Source organism: Macaca nemestrina, chromosome 14, assembly GCF_043159975.1.
Source record: "Macaca nemestrina isolate mMacNem1 chromosome 14, mMacNem.hap1, whole genome shotgun sequence".
Lineage (NCBI taxonomy): Eukaryota > Metazoa > Chordata > Mammalia > Primates > Cercopithecidae > Macaca > Macaca nemestrina.
In genome coordinates, this window is record NC_092138.1 from 3,774,044 (window position 1) to 3,790,694 (window position 16,651).

Here is a 16,651-nt window from a genome sequence, read left to right on the forward strand (position 1 = left end):
GGGTGCCTGTAGTCCCAGCTACTTGGGAGGCTGAGGCAGGAGAATGGCATGAACCTGGGAGACAGAGCTTGCAGTGAGCCAAGATCGCACCACTGCACTCCAGCCTGGACAACAGAGTGAGACTCCATCTCAAACAAACAAACAAACAAAAAGATTCCATTTAATCTCCTTTGCTGATTTATTGGCTGTAACTCTCTTTAGTGGTTGTTTATAGGATTCATATTATGCATCTTTAACTTATCTTAGTTTACCTTCAAGGGACATTCTACCACTTAACATATACATCCATACCTCATTTTTTTTTTCCTTTTTGAGATGGAGTGTCACTGTGTCACCCAGGCTGGGGTACAGTTGTGCACAGTGAGTGACAGGTCACTCACTGTGAACACTGGATTCAGCTTCTCCCCGTGCTGTTTGACTCATTCTGCAGAAGGTGAGAATTTATCTGAAGGAATTTACATATTTTTATGTGGCAATGTATTCCTGAGAAGATACCAAATTCTTTCTTCTACATGAAAAATACAGCATGAAACTGATACGAGAGCATATAAATGATGATTTTCTTTTAAGTTTCCAGGAACATCACATGTATTATATTACTGAGGAGAAAAACATCATTTTATGCCGTGAAAAACTTTGGATATCCTTGAATAATGTTGATAAAAACACTGCATTTATTTAGTATTCATCATGGCTATATTTAGAGTGTATATTTTTAGTATTTGTCATCTTGCTAAACAAACTTCTCAATCTCACTTAAAAAGTATTTTCCAAAGTTTTTGAAATTTCTCCACAAAATAAGAAAAAAAAACAAAAAAGCAAGTATTGAAAGTCAAATAGGTTTGAGAAATATCATGACACACGTCCTTCTTGCACATCATAAAGCCTCTAACGCTTTTCATAGTAAACCAATAAATGAAACTCAGACTTCTTGCTTTGCTTAATCAAAAAATTAAAGTTTTCCAAACTTCTTTGACTACAGAATCTTTTCTTTTGACAATAAGTATTTGTCATTGCACACTTTGAGAGGTATTGCTCTACAAAAGTCACTGCATGGCACCACTAAAATATGGCAACAGATAAAATGGACAAAGGTCATACAGTGAAAGCTTCAAAGCAAAGAGAATGAATACATAAAAAAAATATATATATATGAGAATGTTTACTTTTTACAGTTTTCAGATTGTTTGTCTTAAATAAGCCAGTCTGCTTTCACAATAATTCTACTTTTAATCCATTTTCTGATGAGCCATTTGTCATCATGAGAACAATATAGTAAAAGTTTGTTACACTAGGGATTAAGATATTAGAGTTTCTATTCAAGATTCCCTCATACTGGAAGAGGTTTGCTTAAATTCCATGATTCTATGAGATGAGTCAAATCTGAGGTGCAGGCTCTGCACCCTCCCAGGCCTGCAGGGGCTTTGCACCTTCTTGTGGAACAGTCGCCAGCTGTCATTGCTTCCTTCATTCTTAGGTCACTGCCTTCAGTCAAATGTTGTTTTTTTTTTTTTTCTTTTAGATGGGGAGTTTTGCTCTTGTTGTCCACTGCTTGAGTGCAGTGGCACAGTCTTGGCTCACTGCAACCTTTGCCTCCCGGGTTCAATCAATTCTCCCGTCTCAGCCACCTGAGTAGCTGGGATTACAGGCACTTGCCACCACACCCGGCTAATTCTTTTTGTATTTTTAGTAAATACAAATAAATTCAAAATAAAATTTTTATATTTTTAGTAGAGATGGGGTTTCATTATATTGGCCAGGCTAGTCTTGAACTCCTGACCTTGGGTTATCCACCTGCCTTGGCCTCCTAAAGTGTTGGGATAACAGGAGTGAGCCACCGCTCCTGGCCCCAAGTCAAGTCTTTTTCACAGACTCTGTTCACTATAAAACTAAGGTGGACAACTGTCATGGACAGAATTGTGTTGCCTCAAATGTATGTTGAAGTGCTCACCTCTACTACCTCAGAATGGGGCTGTATTTGGAGATAGGACCTATAAAGAGGTAACTGAGGTAACATTAGGTTATATGGGTGGGCCCTAATCAGTAGGACTCCCAAGGTCTGGGATCCCACAGCACATTTGTGAAGGGAAAGTCTTACTCGCCGGGCCCCGATGCATAATTTCCTCCCATCACTGTTTTTTTGTGAAAAATTCTGAATACATAATTTTGCCCCTAAATAAATATGGTGTGGACATTTTTCTGACTAGGAAGTTAGTAGGATATTCGCTTTTCTAGCATCTTTTTTTGGATGACTTTTTATGGTTACAAAGTCACTCAGAAGAGTTCATCCTCCCAAAACCTCCCTGGACCACTGTCCCCACAAATGACATTGAACTCACAACACCAAGGAACTCACCACTAGGTAAATAGGTGCTTGACTGTGATTTAACACCTGAATCACTAAAATTGATTGCAATAATTATCCAAAGAAAAACAGCCAAGTGCAGCAGTAACGACAACCTCTGAACTCTCTCCACGTCTCCTCCGGGACAGCCCCTGAGCTCTCTCCACGTCTCCTCCGGGACAGCCCCTGAACTCTCTCCACGTCTCCTCCGGGACAGCCCCTGAGCTCCCTCCACGTCTCCTCCGGGACAGCCCCTGAGCTCCCTCCACGTCTCCTCCGGGACAGCCCCTGAGCTCCCTCCACGTCTCCTCCGGGACAGCCCCTGAGCTCCCTCCACGTCTCCTCCGGGACAGCCCCTGAGCTCCCTCCACGTCTCCTCCGGGACAGCCTCTGAGCTCTCTCCACGTCTCCTCCGGGACAGCCTCTGAGCTCTCTCCACGTCTCCTCCGGGACAGCCTCTGAGCTCTCTCCAGGTCTCCTCCGGGACAGCCTCTGAACTCTCTCCACGTCTTCTCGGGGTCTCCCATGGGATCTGATCACCTTTCAGTTCAGGCATCTCCTGTGAGCAGCCCAGTTGGCTACTCTGAGTTCTGGTGGTAGCTGTCCTTGGTTTCTCTGAAGTGCCTGGAAACCATCCTTTCTGTTACCCATTGTAGTGCCTACGTGGCTTAGCTGGAGCCCTACCCTGCTTTTGTTGCCCAACCAATGCCTATGCGATAGAGCTAAATTCCCATTCAGCTTTAACTCTGCTTAGTTTTAGAAAACAGGATGTCTGGGGTCAGAAGTTCCTTCTTAGGACTAAACTGGCTGAAGCTGGCAAAATCTGCAGTGGCAGCTTGGCTTCTGAAAAACCTCTAGCTTCATTATAATCCAACTTCCATGTTAAACGACGCTCCTACTGGCACCTTTACAATTGACAATCACCAGACAATGGCCAGGAGAGACCAAAAACAGACAGAAAAGAGGTGGCTCTTTGATTCCAAAAAAACCTACCTCCCTTCCCAAGAAAAACTATGAATATTCTTCCCTTTCCTCTTAATACCCAGCCCCTTCATTAAGAATCCTCAGTTCTCAGGCTCTGAGAAGTTCATTTGCAGGCTATGCTCCCACTTCTCCAATTCCATGGCCATTGAAAATTGCCCATACTGTTTGATGCTCACTCTCGGTTTCATATTTTGGCTTCACACCAAACAAGAAAGAGCCTTTTTGGGGTAATCGGGACCCTGATTCTGTTCCCACATAGAAACTGTTCCCACTCACTACTGGCTTAGCAGAACACACAAACTGTCAACTGGCTCCATTACAATGACTTGACTTTTAATTCTCAATTGTTTCTGTTCCTAAGATTTTAGGACTTTTTACCAACTCATAAAAAAAAAAGTCTTTAAAAAGGTAAGGCAACCTTCAAATCTAAGATGCTCAGCTTTAAACTAGTAAGTTCTTAAGGATGTTTTTTTCTCCAAGGAAACAATTCTCCTCTTTGCTGAGCAATAATAGAGGTTTTAATATTAAATAAGTATACAAAGTAAAGGAAACAGACAAAAATGTCTTCACAGCAAGGCTGTTAACAGATTTCTTTCTTTCTTTCTCTTTCTTTTCTTTTTTTTTTAGATGGGGTCGCACTCTGTTGCCCAGGCTGGAGTGCAGTGGCACAATCTTAGCTCACTGCAACCTCTGCCTCCTGGGTGTAAGTGATTCTCCTGTCTCAGCCTCCCAAGTTGCTGGGATCACAGGCGCCTGCCATCACGCCCAGCTAATTTTTTTGTATTTGTAGTAGAGACAGGTTTTTAACATATTGGCCAGGCTGGTCTCAAACTCCTGACCTCAGGTGATCCACCCACCTTGGCCTCCCAAAGTGCTGGCATTACGGGCGTGAGCCACCGTGCCTGGCCAGATTTCAAATATATGTACAGAAAAAAGAAAAATTTTCAAATACTTGTTTAGATAAGTACTCATATTTAAAAAAAAAAACAACCAAGCCTAAATCCCTAGATTTACAATTTTTAAAGAACAAGAAAAGCAATGTAATTCACAGAATAAAATCTTTTGGAGTAAAGTAATGTAATTCTAACAAACTGGTCAATCTAGGCAAGAAATGGCTTGCCCAAGTAACAGACCTAGTAGGTGGAGAGTTTATCTGACTCCAGAAACCACACTCCACAAAATAAGCTTATTGACGTGAAGTATGTATATAATCTGCAACTGGTGTGAAACTGGCAGAAATTCAAAGAGCAGTGGTCTTGCTCATGATGTTCAAAGGCAATATTTCAACTGAGGGATGGCTGTGTGAATTGAAGTGGTCACTGGAGAAACATGGTTGAGATTGTGAACCATAGGGAACGGGGTGGTAATTCTGGATTTTCGGCATAGAAAAGAAAGAACTGCAAACATCATTACAGCGAAAGAGGGTGAGGCCCTCCTAAAACGGACTGCATTTCACCAGAAGCACTGATCCAGGGGGGCAGCTGAAGCACAAAAATGATTAGAACCGGAGTGATGCCACCCATCACTTTTTTTTTTTTTCTCGCTCTGTCACCCAGGCTGGAGTGCGGTGGCGCAATCTCAGCTCACTGCAAACTCCACCTCCCAGGTTCACGCCATTCTCCTGCCTCAGCCTCCGGAGTAGCTGGGACTACAGGCGCCCGCCACCACGCCCGGCTAATATTTTTGTATTTTTAGTAGAGATAGGGTTTCATCATGTTAGCCGGGATGGTCTGGATCTCCTGACCTCCTGATCCGCTCGCCTCGGCCTCCCAAAGTGCTGGGATTACAGGCGTGAGCAGCCACCGTGCCCAGCCGATGTCACCCACGTTTCTTAGGAAAGACGTCAGCAGTCTCTAAATCCTCACTGACTGTGCCTGGCACAGCATTATTTTACCGCTTTCTGGGATTTATTTTACCGCTTTCTGGGATTTATAGTTGGCATCATTTGCACAGTGGCAGCGTGACGTGACTGTGGAGAGGACAGAAGGCGTGTCCCCGGGGAAGTGGGCTCTTCTGGTTACAACATGGTGCAGGCCAGCCCGCTGCAAAGAGGGAAGGTGCCGCAGCAAACCTCTGAGCAACCAAAAAGAAGAGCACCTGCTTGGAAAAAGTGACAAGCCACGAGGCCATGGGCCCAGTTACAAGGATTAATTGTGTTACATGAATGGTTATAAACCTGACCAACCTCAGAAAGTATATGGAGGAGGCAATTATCAAGCCCCTTGATGGTCTGTGGTTGGATGCCGCATGCTGTGATAACAGTGCGAGCATGGCAGAAAATGTAGCTGTGTATGTAGGGGAAACCTCCAGGAAGTTTTTTCTGTAGGAGTTCTTTGTAAAATAATAATGCAACTGGCAATTAAAGTTCCCCGGACTCCAAGTTATGCCTGCAGTTCTCTAGTCTTTGCTTTTTCACCTATTGTCAACACATCCTTGACACAATTCAATAGGTGAGTCAGGCGCAGTGGCTCACATCTGTAATCCTAGCACTCTGGGAGGCCGAGGCTGTTAGATCACCTGAGGTCAGGAGTTCGAGACCGTCCTGGCCAACATGGCGAAACCCCGTCTCTACTAAAAACACAAAAATTAGTCGGGTGTGGTGGTGGGTGCCTATCATCTCAGCTACTTGGGAGGCTGAGGCAGAAGAATCACTTGAACCCAGGGGCCGGAGGTTGCAGTGAGCCAAGATCACGCTACTTCACTCCAGCCTGAGCAAAAGAGTGAAACTCCGTCTCGAAAAAAAAAAGTTCAGTAGGTTATTTGTGCAAGCTTATCAAAGATGTTAAGAAATTCATCTTCCTTATTCACTTTGCCACCTTGCCTTCTCGCTAATATGGCCCTCTGTGTTGGGGGTAAATGTGGTTTTTCTAGGTCTGTGATCTGGGAGCTGGAGCAGGGACGGACCCTGGGGTGGGGCCAGGATGAGCAAATAGGCCCCTCTAGGCTTCTTGAAGGGGTTGGAATGTCAGAGTCTCCTGGGTCACGGCACCACTCATGGCCCCCTCACACACATTTCACCCCCTTTTCAGTTCTCTGTCTGCATCCCCTGTAGCTCTACAGAGTCCCACCATCAGAAGCCTCTGCACTCACACGCATACCCTGTTCCATTCATCCAGAACTACTTCTTTGAAGCTGAGAGACACCTAGGTGAGACAGACAAAGGCAGGCGACCCAGGAGCAGGGTCATTCACTCATTTGGGCCAGGGAAGTTCACGGACCTCAGCAGCCTCCATGAAGGCTGCCCCCCCGGCTCCCCACCCCCCACCTATACATGCACAGAGCTGGAAGGTCTGTCCCCACCGCCACTCCAGAGTGCGAGAAAGGGAGAGGCAGTGGGATGGGGACTCTGTGCTTTGCATGTTGGCTGAGCTAAGAGGGCCCATCTCCATCCCAGCCTTTGTAAGGGAGAGAAGGGGCTTCCCAGGGGCAGGCATTATCTATTCTCCACCAGGATACCCAGGGTCAAGACTTCTCCCACTTCTGAACTCAGGGCCCAGCACTCTCCCACCCAAACTTCCACTATTTTGTGACACATGAAGCTACTGGGCTTTGGCACTTCCTGGAGCCTGCATGGCGATGTTCAGCCCTGTGACATCTCTGCAAACCTGCTCCCTAGAGCTGCATAAACTTTGAGGTAGAGAGTAAGTAGTGGAAAGACGGGTTGAATCCTATTTCAGAGTGGGCTCTTCATAGGTTTTTCTCATCTTGATTTTAGAATTTTTTGTTGTTTGTGTAAAGACAGTGTTACGGAAACGTAAGGTTCAGTGAAGGAACTCAGGATGAAGGTGGGCTTACAGCACCACTGTCAGCACCTTTCCTGTTGCTTCTAGAAACCAAGCCCACACCAAGCACGTCACAAATAAAAGCCATCACCCTCTTATGAATAAAAAACCATATATATTGTGGAATATTAAATGTTCTGCGTGTACTAACATGAGAGAAAATATTTTTTCTCTACATAGAGTGAATTTTTTCTTGGGGATTTGTTTTTCTCTAAGGAAGGCTAAAAATGAATTTGTGACTGACCAAATTAGATACCTCCCCGAAGAAGACAGTGCCTGGGACAGTGGTGATGGTGGCTGGAGGCACCAGGTGTCTTCGGCCAGTGCTGAGGGGGACTGACTGGGGATACAGCTTTCTTGGGGAGCAAGAGTTGGGGATGTCGCAGGCCCCATTGCTCATTGTTGCACCGGACACTTTTCAAGGGCTGTTGATCTCTGATTTGCCTCTCTCTGTTGGGACAACTCTGGCTCTTGAGAGTGGCTTGTTGACTGCTGGCGGCATAGCTCAGCATTCTGCTGTGTTCTGAGTAGAAGGGGTGCCTGTGGTTGCAGGGAAACCCACAGACTGGGGCTTGAAACTCCTGTTTGTGCTGATTTACCTTCGAGGCATGGCGTGCGTGGCAAAGTGACATCTTCTCCTCCAGCATCTGTCCAACTGCTGTCATGAGCCCCTGAGCTTCAGCACTGCTGCTGTACACACAGGATCTGTTTTTTCCTGTTTTTTGGCTCTCAGCAGTGACTGGTGCTGGCTTGCTTTTTTTCTTTGAGAAAACCCGCTGAAAAAATTGCTTGATGTTTTCTCCAAAGTGGCTTATTGAAGGAGGCTGTTTCTTTGATGGCAATGGCTGGACGCCTTCATCCTGACGGGTGTCCTCTGTTTTCCTGACCGGGCTAGGTTGAGGAGTCCTCAATCCTTCAAGCCTTTCTTCATGTTTTTCTAAGTTGGGCTTCCTAGAGTTCTCACTCTTGTGAGGAGGGGGAAACATCGGGCTTTGTCTCTTGCATGAGACTTGACAGTTTGGGTTCTTGGGCTCCCTGTGCCCCAGGTTGCTCCTTCTGGCTGCCATGAGGTCACGTAGCTCCTGGGAAGCCCGCATGTTCCCAGCAGGCATGCTCTGGAGATGGCCCTGGGGCACTTGAGGAGCCAAATTCTCTGTAACAAGGGGTAGAACAGACGCTTGCCCATCTGGAAGGAGCACAACAGCGGCACAAACTTGAGGCTGGGTCTCTGACTTCGTGGCCATTCCAGGCTCAAATTCACTAATAACCTCCTCCATAAGACACAGCTCTCTTGGATCTTGGGAGACAGACATTTTAGGGAGTAAAGAACTTTTGCTGGTCCCTGGAGCCTCAAAACCACGCACATCATCACCTGTGGCTTGGAGGTTTGCCAGCATACGGGTTCCCAAGGGGACTCTGGGTTGTGGCACTGCCTCCCTGGTCTCCCCAGCCCTTGAAACCTGGGATCCTAAGCTCCTGCTCTGCTGGGTGCTGCCTGTGAGGCTGTATGTGAGGGGCTTAGATGGCCACCTGCCCTCCTGTGCAGCTGGAGGAGCCTTCAAGGGCCCATGATCATTCCAAGATGGGATCCCCAGCGGGGCCCTCTGGAACTGCTTACATGCAGCGGAAGAGGCCAGAAGACTGTCTGGCATGTCAGATGCTTTGGTCAGCACCTGCTGTCTCAGACTTGCCATCGGTGGCTCTCTAAGGAACGTGGCCACCTCAACTTTTGAGCCAGCCCCAGGTTCACAGGTGGCTGAGGAGGGACCGGCAAGCTGTGTAAGAGACAAGGACGAAACCTTTTCCAGTTTAAAGCACTGAATGGGTTTGAGGACCCTGAGGGGTAGACCCCACCTGTGTTTGGCCCATAACCTCCCAATATGGGCTCCCAGCACCTGCTGCGTACACGGCTCGAGGAAGGGAAGCACCTGGGCTGTGTTCACACAGGCTTTCCCACTTTTCGGGGGTGCTAGATTACTGGTCTTCACGTGGGTGTTAGACACGGGAAAAGCCTGGTTGACAGCAAGCCAGGATCGACGCACACTCACGGGGATCAAGCCCTCATTGATCTGGCCCAACTTCCTGCCGACGTGGGCTTTCAGGACGTTTTCTATACGATTCCTCTCTGTGCGTCTTAATAAATCACTTCCCGAGTCACTCCTCAAGGGCTTCCTCAAGTCCCTTTCTGACTCCTCAGAGGTCGCCCCCAGAACCTTCCCTGGGAAGCTTTCCATGCCCCTGGATAGATTTTGCGGGGTCTGTCCCAGAATTTGCCCCAGATGTGGGCATGGGTCCCTCTCCAGCTGGAACTTCACCTTCTGTGCCTCCTTGCTGCTTTCGCCTGTGGACGTGGAGGACTGCCAGGGCCTGGGTTTGCCCTTGGCCTGACTTGTCCCTGACGATTCGTCCCGAAGCTGCATCAGATCCAGAGACTCTTGGATCCTTCCTAGGTTGCCCTGGTGTTGAATGAACCACTTTTGAATGTGTTGCTCCAGTTGTCTCCGGAGTTCAGGACTGATCGGAAAGTTCTCAGGCAGAATGGATGTCAAGCTTTCCTGGGGAAGGTTAGGAGTGGAGACACTAAACACATCCTGAGATTTTTGGACCCTAGGGGGTAAAGCCAACCCACCTTCTAGTTGTTTCCTCAACAAAGGCCATTCAGGGTGCTGAGTTTCAGGTAGGCAAAGAGCTTGCACTTTAATCTGCGACGCAGGGCAAGCTACTCCAGAGTTATCAATCGGGGATGGAAAAGCAGGAGATAGGACTGGGAAAGAGGATTGAAGGTGGGCCTGAGCCTCGGCCTGAGCCATAGGTATGGGCCGGAATTGGGGTGTGGATGAAATAAAGGGTTGGGACTCGGGCCCCAGATAGGACAGGGGCTGGGCCTGGAAAAGCAGTGGGGACATTGTAGTCTCCCTTTGAATTGGGCAGACATTGGAAATTCCATTGAACAAGAAAGGAGGAGACTGTAAAGTGTAAGACCTTTCAGTGACCCAGGCATTAGCCACCAGGGATTCGCTGTGCAGAGAGGGGAGGCCCCAGAAAAGCTGGCTATAATTCTTCTGAAAACTTTCCTGCAAGATCCTAGGATCTGAGAGCTTCTGAGGACTGGGCAGCTGTTTCGAGTTCTTGCCCATGTTCCAGAAGGGTTTTGGGGTTGTAGGGTCCTGCTCAGCATCCAATGATTTAACCAAATTCCCCAAAGAATTCAAGTGCTTTTCTGGGCTCATTTGTTTTGGAAATGATCCATCGTTTTCTTTTTCCTCCGAAATGTTGACTTTGGCTCTTTCTATGACTTGTATACCCATGACATTCTGGCCATCAGAGTTGAGTAAAAACGGGCTACCAGCTTCCATCTGACAGGTCTCTGGTGGGTGGCGGGAAAGATGATCTTGCTGGACTGACGAGTTGAAGACGCACCAGGTTCTGGTAGTCTCCTGCCACCAGGAGAAGGCAGAAACTTGACTGTTTGAGCCGCCAAGGCCTGAGATGGCTGGGACAGAAGCCGCCAAATCCTTACGCAGAGACAAGCTTTGAGGGACGGTGCCCAGTGGAAGTGCCACTGAGTCACAGTGAGATGGAATTATCAGAGTGGAGTCCTGCAGGGGAGGAGCAGGGAAAGCTTTCGGAGGAGACGGACGATCAGAGGTGTGTGGTGGGTGAGGGAAAAGTGCAGGTGGCTCGGGTGAGGGGCTTTCTGGGGGAAGGGAAGGTTCTGGTGCCTGGGAGGCACTTAGGGAGGAGACTGAAGTGGTCATTGGGCCTGGTGATGGGGTGGAGGCCAGATCCTGAGGATGCTTGGTTCGAGGATCCGGGGAAGCTAACGGGGAAAGCATGGGAGCAGCATCTTCCATAGTCTCATGAGAGGACCGGGAGTCTCCATCAGGTGCTCTTTTGCCCACCTCACCTGGGGGGTCTGGACCGGAGAGCTGACCAAAGTCACCTTTGTCAGGGTGTGGCCCCAGGAGGCTGCAGGAGACAGGAGGCACAAGCTGCAGCCAGGAGCAGGTAGGGCCAGGGGCAGAGTGGGAGCTCGGGTCACAGCCCCTCCACCACCCCACATCCTGACTGCCCAATTCTCCTGCTACCCCTTGCCCCAAGGTTTTACTCCCATCCTCTGTCCCTCTGGTCTCCCCATCCCAGGTCAGCTCCAGGCTGCCTACGGCCCTGGGGTCCCAGCCCTGGTAGGAAGGATGCAGGGAACGGGAAGTGCCTCACCTCTGCAGTTGTGAAAACAGGTCCCAAGTCTCCTCCAGGCCTCTCGGGCACGCTCTACAAGCTGGAAATCAGGAGACTGGGTGAGGGCAGTGCAGGAGGGGCCTGGGATCTCACAGGAGGATGAGTGCATGTTTCTTTAGGGAAGACCATGGGGAATTAGACCCTGGAACTCGCACATCTGTGTCCAGAGCCACATGGCCCGGAGGGTAATAGCAAGGCATGGCAGGCAGGGCTTTGTCATTCACAAAGGGCTTCCACACACGGACCCCCCCACCCCCACAGTCCTCACAACTGCCCTGTGGGGACAAAGGACTGGGGTGGTCTCAAAGAGGAATCAGCCTTAGCAGAGTTGAACAGCTGTTCCCAGGGACCAGGAGGCCCCCTCACCCCCCTCCCATCCAGGCAGGCGTTGTTCTCCCCACTACACACACACTGCCCCCTGCTGGGTAAGGCCCAGTCCCTGGCCCACCAAGGCTTCATTCCGGCTCGGAATCTGAGAAGGACCCGGGGTTCTGATTTCCCTCCTATGAGCCCCCGCCTCAGGCTTCTTCAACTGACTTCTTCAGAGTCAGTTCCCTCCGGGGCAGACGAGATCAAATTAACTCTAGTGTGCCCTGGCAGAGCCTTACCTCTCAGACTGTGGTTTTTCATCCTGCCTCTGGGCCTCCCTCTCCGCCCTACTGGACACTGGGAGACAAGATGACGCGGGGAGACAAGATGACGCGGGGAGACAAGATGACACTGGGAGACAAGAAAGGGGGAGGAGCTAGGACCGGCTCTCAATCTCCGCCCCCAGCCCGGCCGCGGCACGCTGCACTCATGAACCGCGTGGCTCTCTGGCTCAGGGAGCTCTGTGTGCTTCCTCCCACTCATGTTTAAATGGATGACAAACTGCTTTTTTCTGGCAGGGGGGCCGGGCGCGGTGGCTCAAGCCTGTAATCCCAGCACTTTGGGAGGCCAGGGCAGGTGGATCACCTGAGGTCAGGAGTTTGAGACCAGCCTGGCCATGGTGAAACCCCGTCTCTACTAAAAATACAAAAATTAGCCGGGCGTGGTGGCGGGTGGCTGTAATCCCAGCTACTCAGGAGGCTAAGACAGGAGAATAGCTTGAACTCGGGAAGCAGAGGTTGCAGTGAGCCGGTATCCCTCCATTTCACTGCAGCCTGCGCGACAGAGCGAGACTCCGTCTCAAAAATAAAATAACATAAAAATCATACACACACACACACACACACACACACACACATACACACACACACACACAGATTTTCAATATGAGGTCCACCACGGGCGCTGTCAGTCCCGGTTCCTCTGCTCGAGGAACTCACAGGCTCAGGCCCGCAGGCACCGCTGAGCTGTCAGATAGGATTCTGCTTCCCAGGAGACCAAAGGAGACGCCAGGCCCCGATGGGAGGCCCTCGGGGGCTCAGCACAGCCCCCAGATCGCCCCATACAGAGGAGACTGGGCCCCGAGCCACCTGCCCCAGGAAGGGGCTGATGAGCCAGGGCTCAGGGTCTGGCCTCGAACAGAGACCTCCCCCGTCTCATGACCGTTCCTGGCGCTGAGTCCACGGGTTTGATTTTTGTCTTGACGCCTCCTGCGCTCCCCCACAGGCGGACTGAGAGCTTGGGATGGAAATCCCAGTACACGATCCACCCCTACCAACCCTGGCTGCCCTGCCTCTCCCTGGAAGGATGATGTTCTGGTCTCTCCTGAGACTTCCCATCGCAGAAGTCTCTCCACTGGATTTGGAAAAGTGGAACTAATAAGAAAAAGAAAGGAAAGAATCAAGCTCTGTGGGTCCGGACTGAGGGCTCCTTACCTTTCTCTTCCCAGGCGATGGTGAGGGTGGGTCGTCATAACGGAGGTAAGAGAAGTAGGGGAATAATAGGAAGAAGAACCCCAGGGCAAACACCAAGGTGAGGAAGATATCCAACACCCATGGTGTGGAGCTGGGGGCGTTTAGCGACGAGGCACTAAGTAATTTCAGAGGAAAGGGGAGATTCTCCATGTGAATAGGCGCGTTGCTTTCAAGCAACTGAGCTCTGGGCATCCCCGTGGAGACTAGGGACTGGGGCCCAGGCCTGCGTCACAGAGCTGGGGCCTTCACATCACAAAGGGCTCCTTTGTTGGGGAGGGGCAGCGGGAGGGGGAGGGGGAGGGGCAGCGGGAGGGGGAGGGGCAGCCGGAGGGGAGGGGCAGCGGAAGGGGAGGGGCAGCGGGAGGGGGAGGGGCAGTGGGACGGGGAGGCTGAAGCACAGCCCTTCCCCACCCTCCAAGCCGGGGATCCCTCCACCTTCCCACCTTCCAGATCCCTCTTTCCCACTAAGTTTTGTCAGTGATAGAACTCGGCCAATTTTCTATGCTTTCTCCCTGGAACACAGATATTATCTGGTTCCTTTTATCTGTTGGAGACGGTGGCTTCAGGTTACCTATTTTATGGCCCTTGAAAATCTGAAGTTGACTCTGAAATTTTGGCTATGTACCACGGATTTTTATTCTCAGAATCGCGTTCGTCCTCAACCCCAGCTTTCCCACACAATGTTTTTGTCTTATATCAATCCAGGGACAAAATGTAAATTTCTTTTACACTTATGTAGTTTTGCAGATTTTGAAAAGTAAGTTTTAAAAAATTATTTCTATCTCACTTTTTTTTTTTTTTTTTTTTTTTGAGACGGAGTCTCGCTCTATCACCCAGGCTGGATTGCAGTGGCATCATCTCGGCTCACTGCAAGCTCCACCTCCTGGGTTCAAGCCATTCTCCTGCCTCAGTCTCCCGAGTAGCTGGGACTACAGGTGCCCGCCACCACGTCTGGCTAATTTCTTTTTGTATTTTTAGTAGAGACGGAGTTTCACCGTGTTAACCTGGATGGTCTCGATCTCCTGACCTCGTGATCCGCCTGCCTCAGCCTCCCAAAATGCTGGGATTACAGGCGTGAGCCACTGCACCTGGCCTTCTATCTCACTTTAAATCAAAGGGACCTACCCACATACAATTAAGATTTTTTAAAAATTTTTTAAATTTTATTTATGTACTTATTTATTTTAAGTTTTGGGGTACATGTGCAGGACATGCAGTTTTCCCTTTTTTTTTTTTTTTTTTTTTTTTTTGAGATGGAGTCTTGCTCTGTCGCCCAGGCTGGATTGCAGTGCCATGATCTCGGCTCACTGCAACCTCTGCCTCCGGGGTTCAAGCGATTCTCTTCCCTCAGCCTCCTGAGTAGCTGGGACTACAGGTGCGTGCCACCATGCCCAGCTGATTTTTGTATTTTTAGTAGAGACAGGGTTTCACCATGTAGCCAGGATGGTCTCGATCTCTTGATCTCATGATCTACCCGCCTTGGCCTCCCAAAGTGCTGGGATTACAGGCGTGAGCCACTGCGGCCCGCCGGATTACAACATTTAATATTGTTAAGTGGCAATACTTTCCAAAGCAATTGGCAGGTTCAATGCAATCCCTATTTAAATTCTAATGATGTTTTTTGCAGAAATCGAAAAATGTATCCTAACATTTATAAGGAGTCTTAAAGAAGTCCAAGTAGCCTGAACAATCTGGAATAAGAAGAATAAAGTTGGACTCATGCTTCCCGATTTCAAAACTTACTTTAAGGTTATAGCAATCAAAACAGCATGGTACTCAGTGTGACATAAAGACAGATATATATATGTAATCTCAGCACTTTGGGAGGCCAAGGCAGGCAGATCACTTGAGGTCGGGAGTTTGAGACCAGCCTGGTCAGCATGGTGAAACCCCGTCTCTACTAAAAATATAAAAATTAGCTGGGCATGGTGGCACATGCCTCTAGTCTCAGCTACTTGGGAGGCTGAGGCAGAAGAATCACTTGAACCCAGGAAATGGAGGTTGCAGTGAGCCAAGATCGTGCCACTGCATTCCAGCTTGGGTGACAGAGTGAGACTCTGTCTCAAAAAAAAAAAAAAGGAAGACAGATATCAGACATATAAATCAAAAGAACAGAACAAAGAGCCCACAAATAAACCCTTGTACATACGTTCAAATGATTTTCAACCAGGGTGCCAAGACCATGTGAAAGGTCAATCTTTTCAACAAATGGTGTTGGGAAAGGTGGGTACGGTGTGTCCACATGTAAAGAGTGATATTGGGCCCTTATTTATACTATATACATAAACTAACTCAAACTGAATCAAAGGCCTAAATATAAGACTTAAAACTATAAAGGTCTTAGAAGAAAGAATAAAGGAAAAGTTTTGTGATTTGGGTTTGGCAATGATTTCTTGGATCAAAGACACCAAAAGCACAGGCAATAAAAGAATAATAGATTTCATCAAAATAAAAACATTTTGTGCATCCAAGGACACTATCAACAGATTGAAAAGGCAACTCATGGATTGCAAGAAAATATTTGCAGATCATACATACTGATACAAGATTAATATCGAGATTATATAAAGAACTGCCAAAACTTGACAACAAAAGATACAAACAAGATGACTCAAAAATGGGCAACAGATTTGAATAGATATTTCTTCAAAGAACATACATAAATGCACAAGATGCTCCACATCACTAATCATTAGGGAAATTTAATTCAAAACCATAATAAGATACCATTTCACATCCATTATAATGTATATTATCAAAAAAAAGCAACAAGTGTTAATGAGGATGTGGAGAAATTGGAACACTTGTGCATTGCTGGTGGGAATGTAAAATAGTGAAACTAGTGTGAAAAACTATTTGGCAGTTCCTCAAAAATTTAAAAATCAAATTACCTTATAATCCAGCAATTCTACTTCTAGATAGGTATATACTGCCAAAGAATTGAAAGCAGGGACTCAAACTATTACTAGCGCATCAATGTTTATAGCAGCATTTCACAATAACCAGAAGGTAGAAATAACCCAAACGTCCATCAACGGCGAATGGATTAACAAAAGGGGGTATATAAATACTAGGGAACATTACTCAGCCTTAGAGAGGAATAAAGTTCTGATACATGCTACAATATCAACGAATCTTGAAGAAGTTGTGCCGAATGAAATAAGCCAGATACAGAAAGAGAAATACCATGTAATTCTACTTATATGAGGTACCTAGAGTAGTCAAATTGTAGAGACAAAGCATAATGTTGGTTGCCAGGTTTCGGCATACAAGGAATGGGGAATTATTGCTTAATAGATATAGATTCAGTTGGGGACATGAAAAAATTCCACTGGGAAGCTGAAGAAAAAAATGTATGGGACGCAGATGGTGGAGATGGTTAATGTTAATGTATTAGACTTAACACCATTGAACTGTACACTTTAAAATGGCCAAAATAGTAAGTTTTGTTATGTATATTT

General features: G+C 47.9%; 2 protein-coding genes across 4 annotated transcripts in view; one reads left to right on the forward strand and one right to left on the reverse strand.

The window, feature by feature from the left end:
- The window catches only part of LOC105498900 (zinc finger protein 484), a 137,821-nt gene that overhangs the window by 76,333 nt on the left and 44,837 nt on the right, over window positions 1-16,651 (forward strand). The gene's annotated exons all lie outside the window — the stretch shown is intronic.
- LOC105498899 (spermatogenesis-associated protein 31A6) lies at window positions 7,206-13,370 on the reverse strand. The gene is made up of 4 exons (XM_011771281.2): window positions 13,152-13,370; window positions 11,958-12,069; window positions 11,329-11,389; window positions 7,206-11,079 (listed from the first exon to the last, which is right to left on the reverse strand). Exons 1-4 carry the CDS (start codon window positions 13,338-13,340, stop codon window positions 7,359-7,361), a joined length of 4,083 nt encoding a protein of 1,360 aa, XP_011769583.2. The 5' UTR covers window positions 13,341-13,370; the 3' UTR covers window positions 7,206-7,358.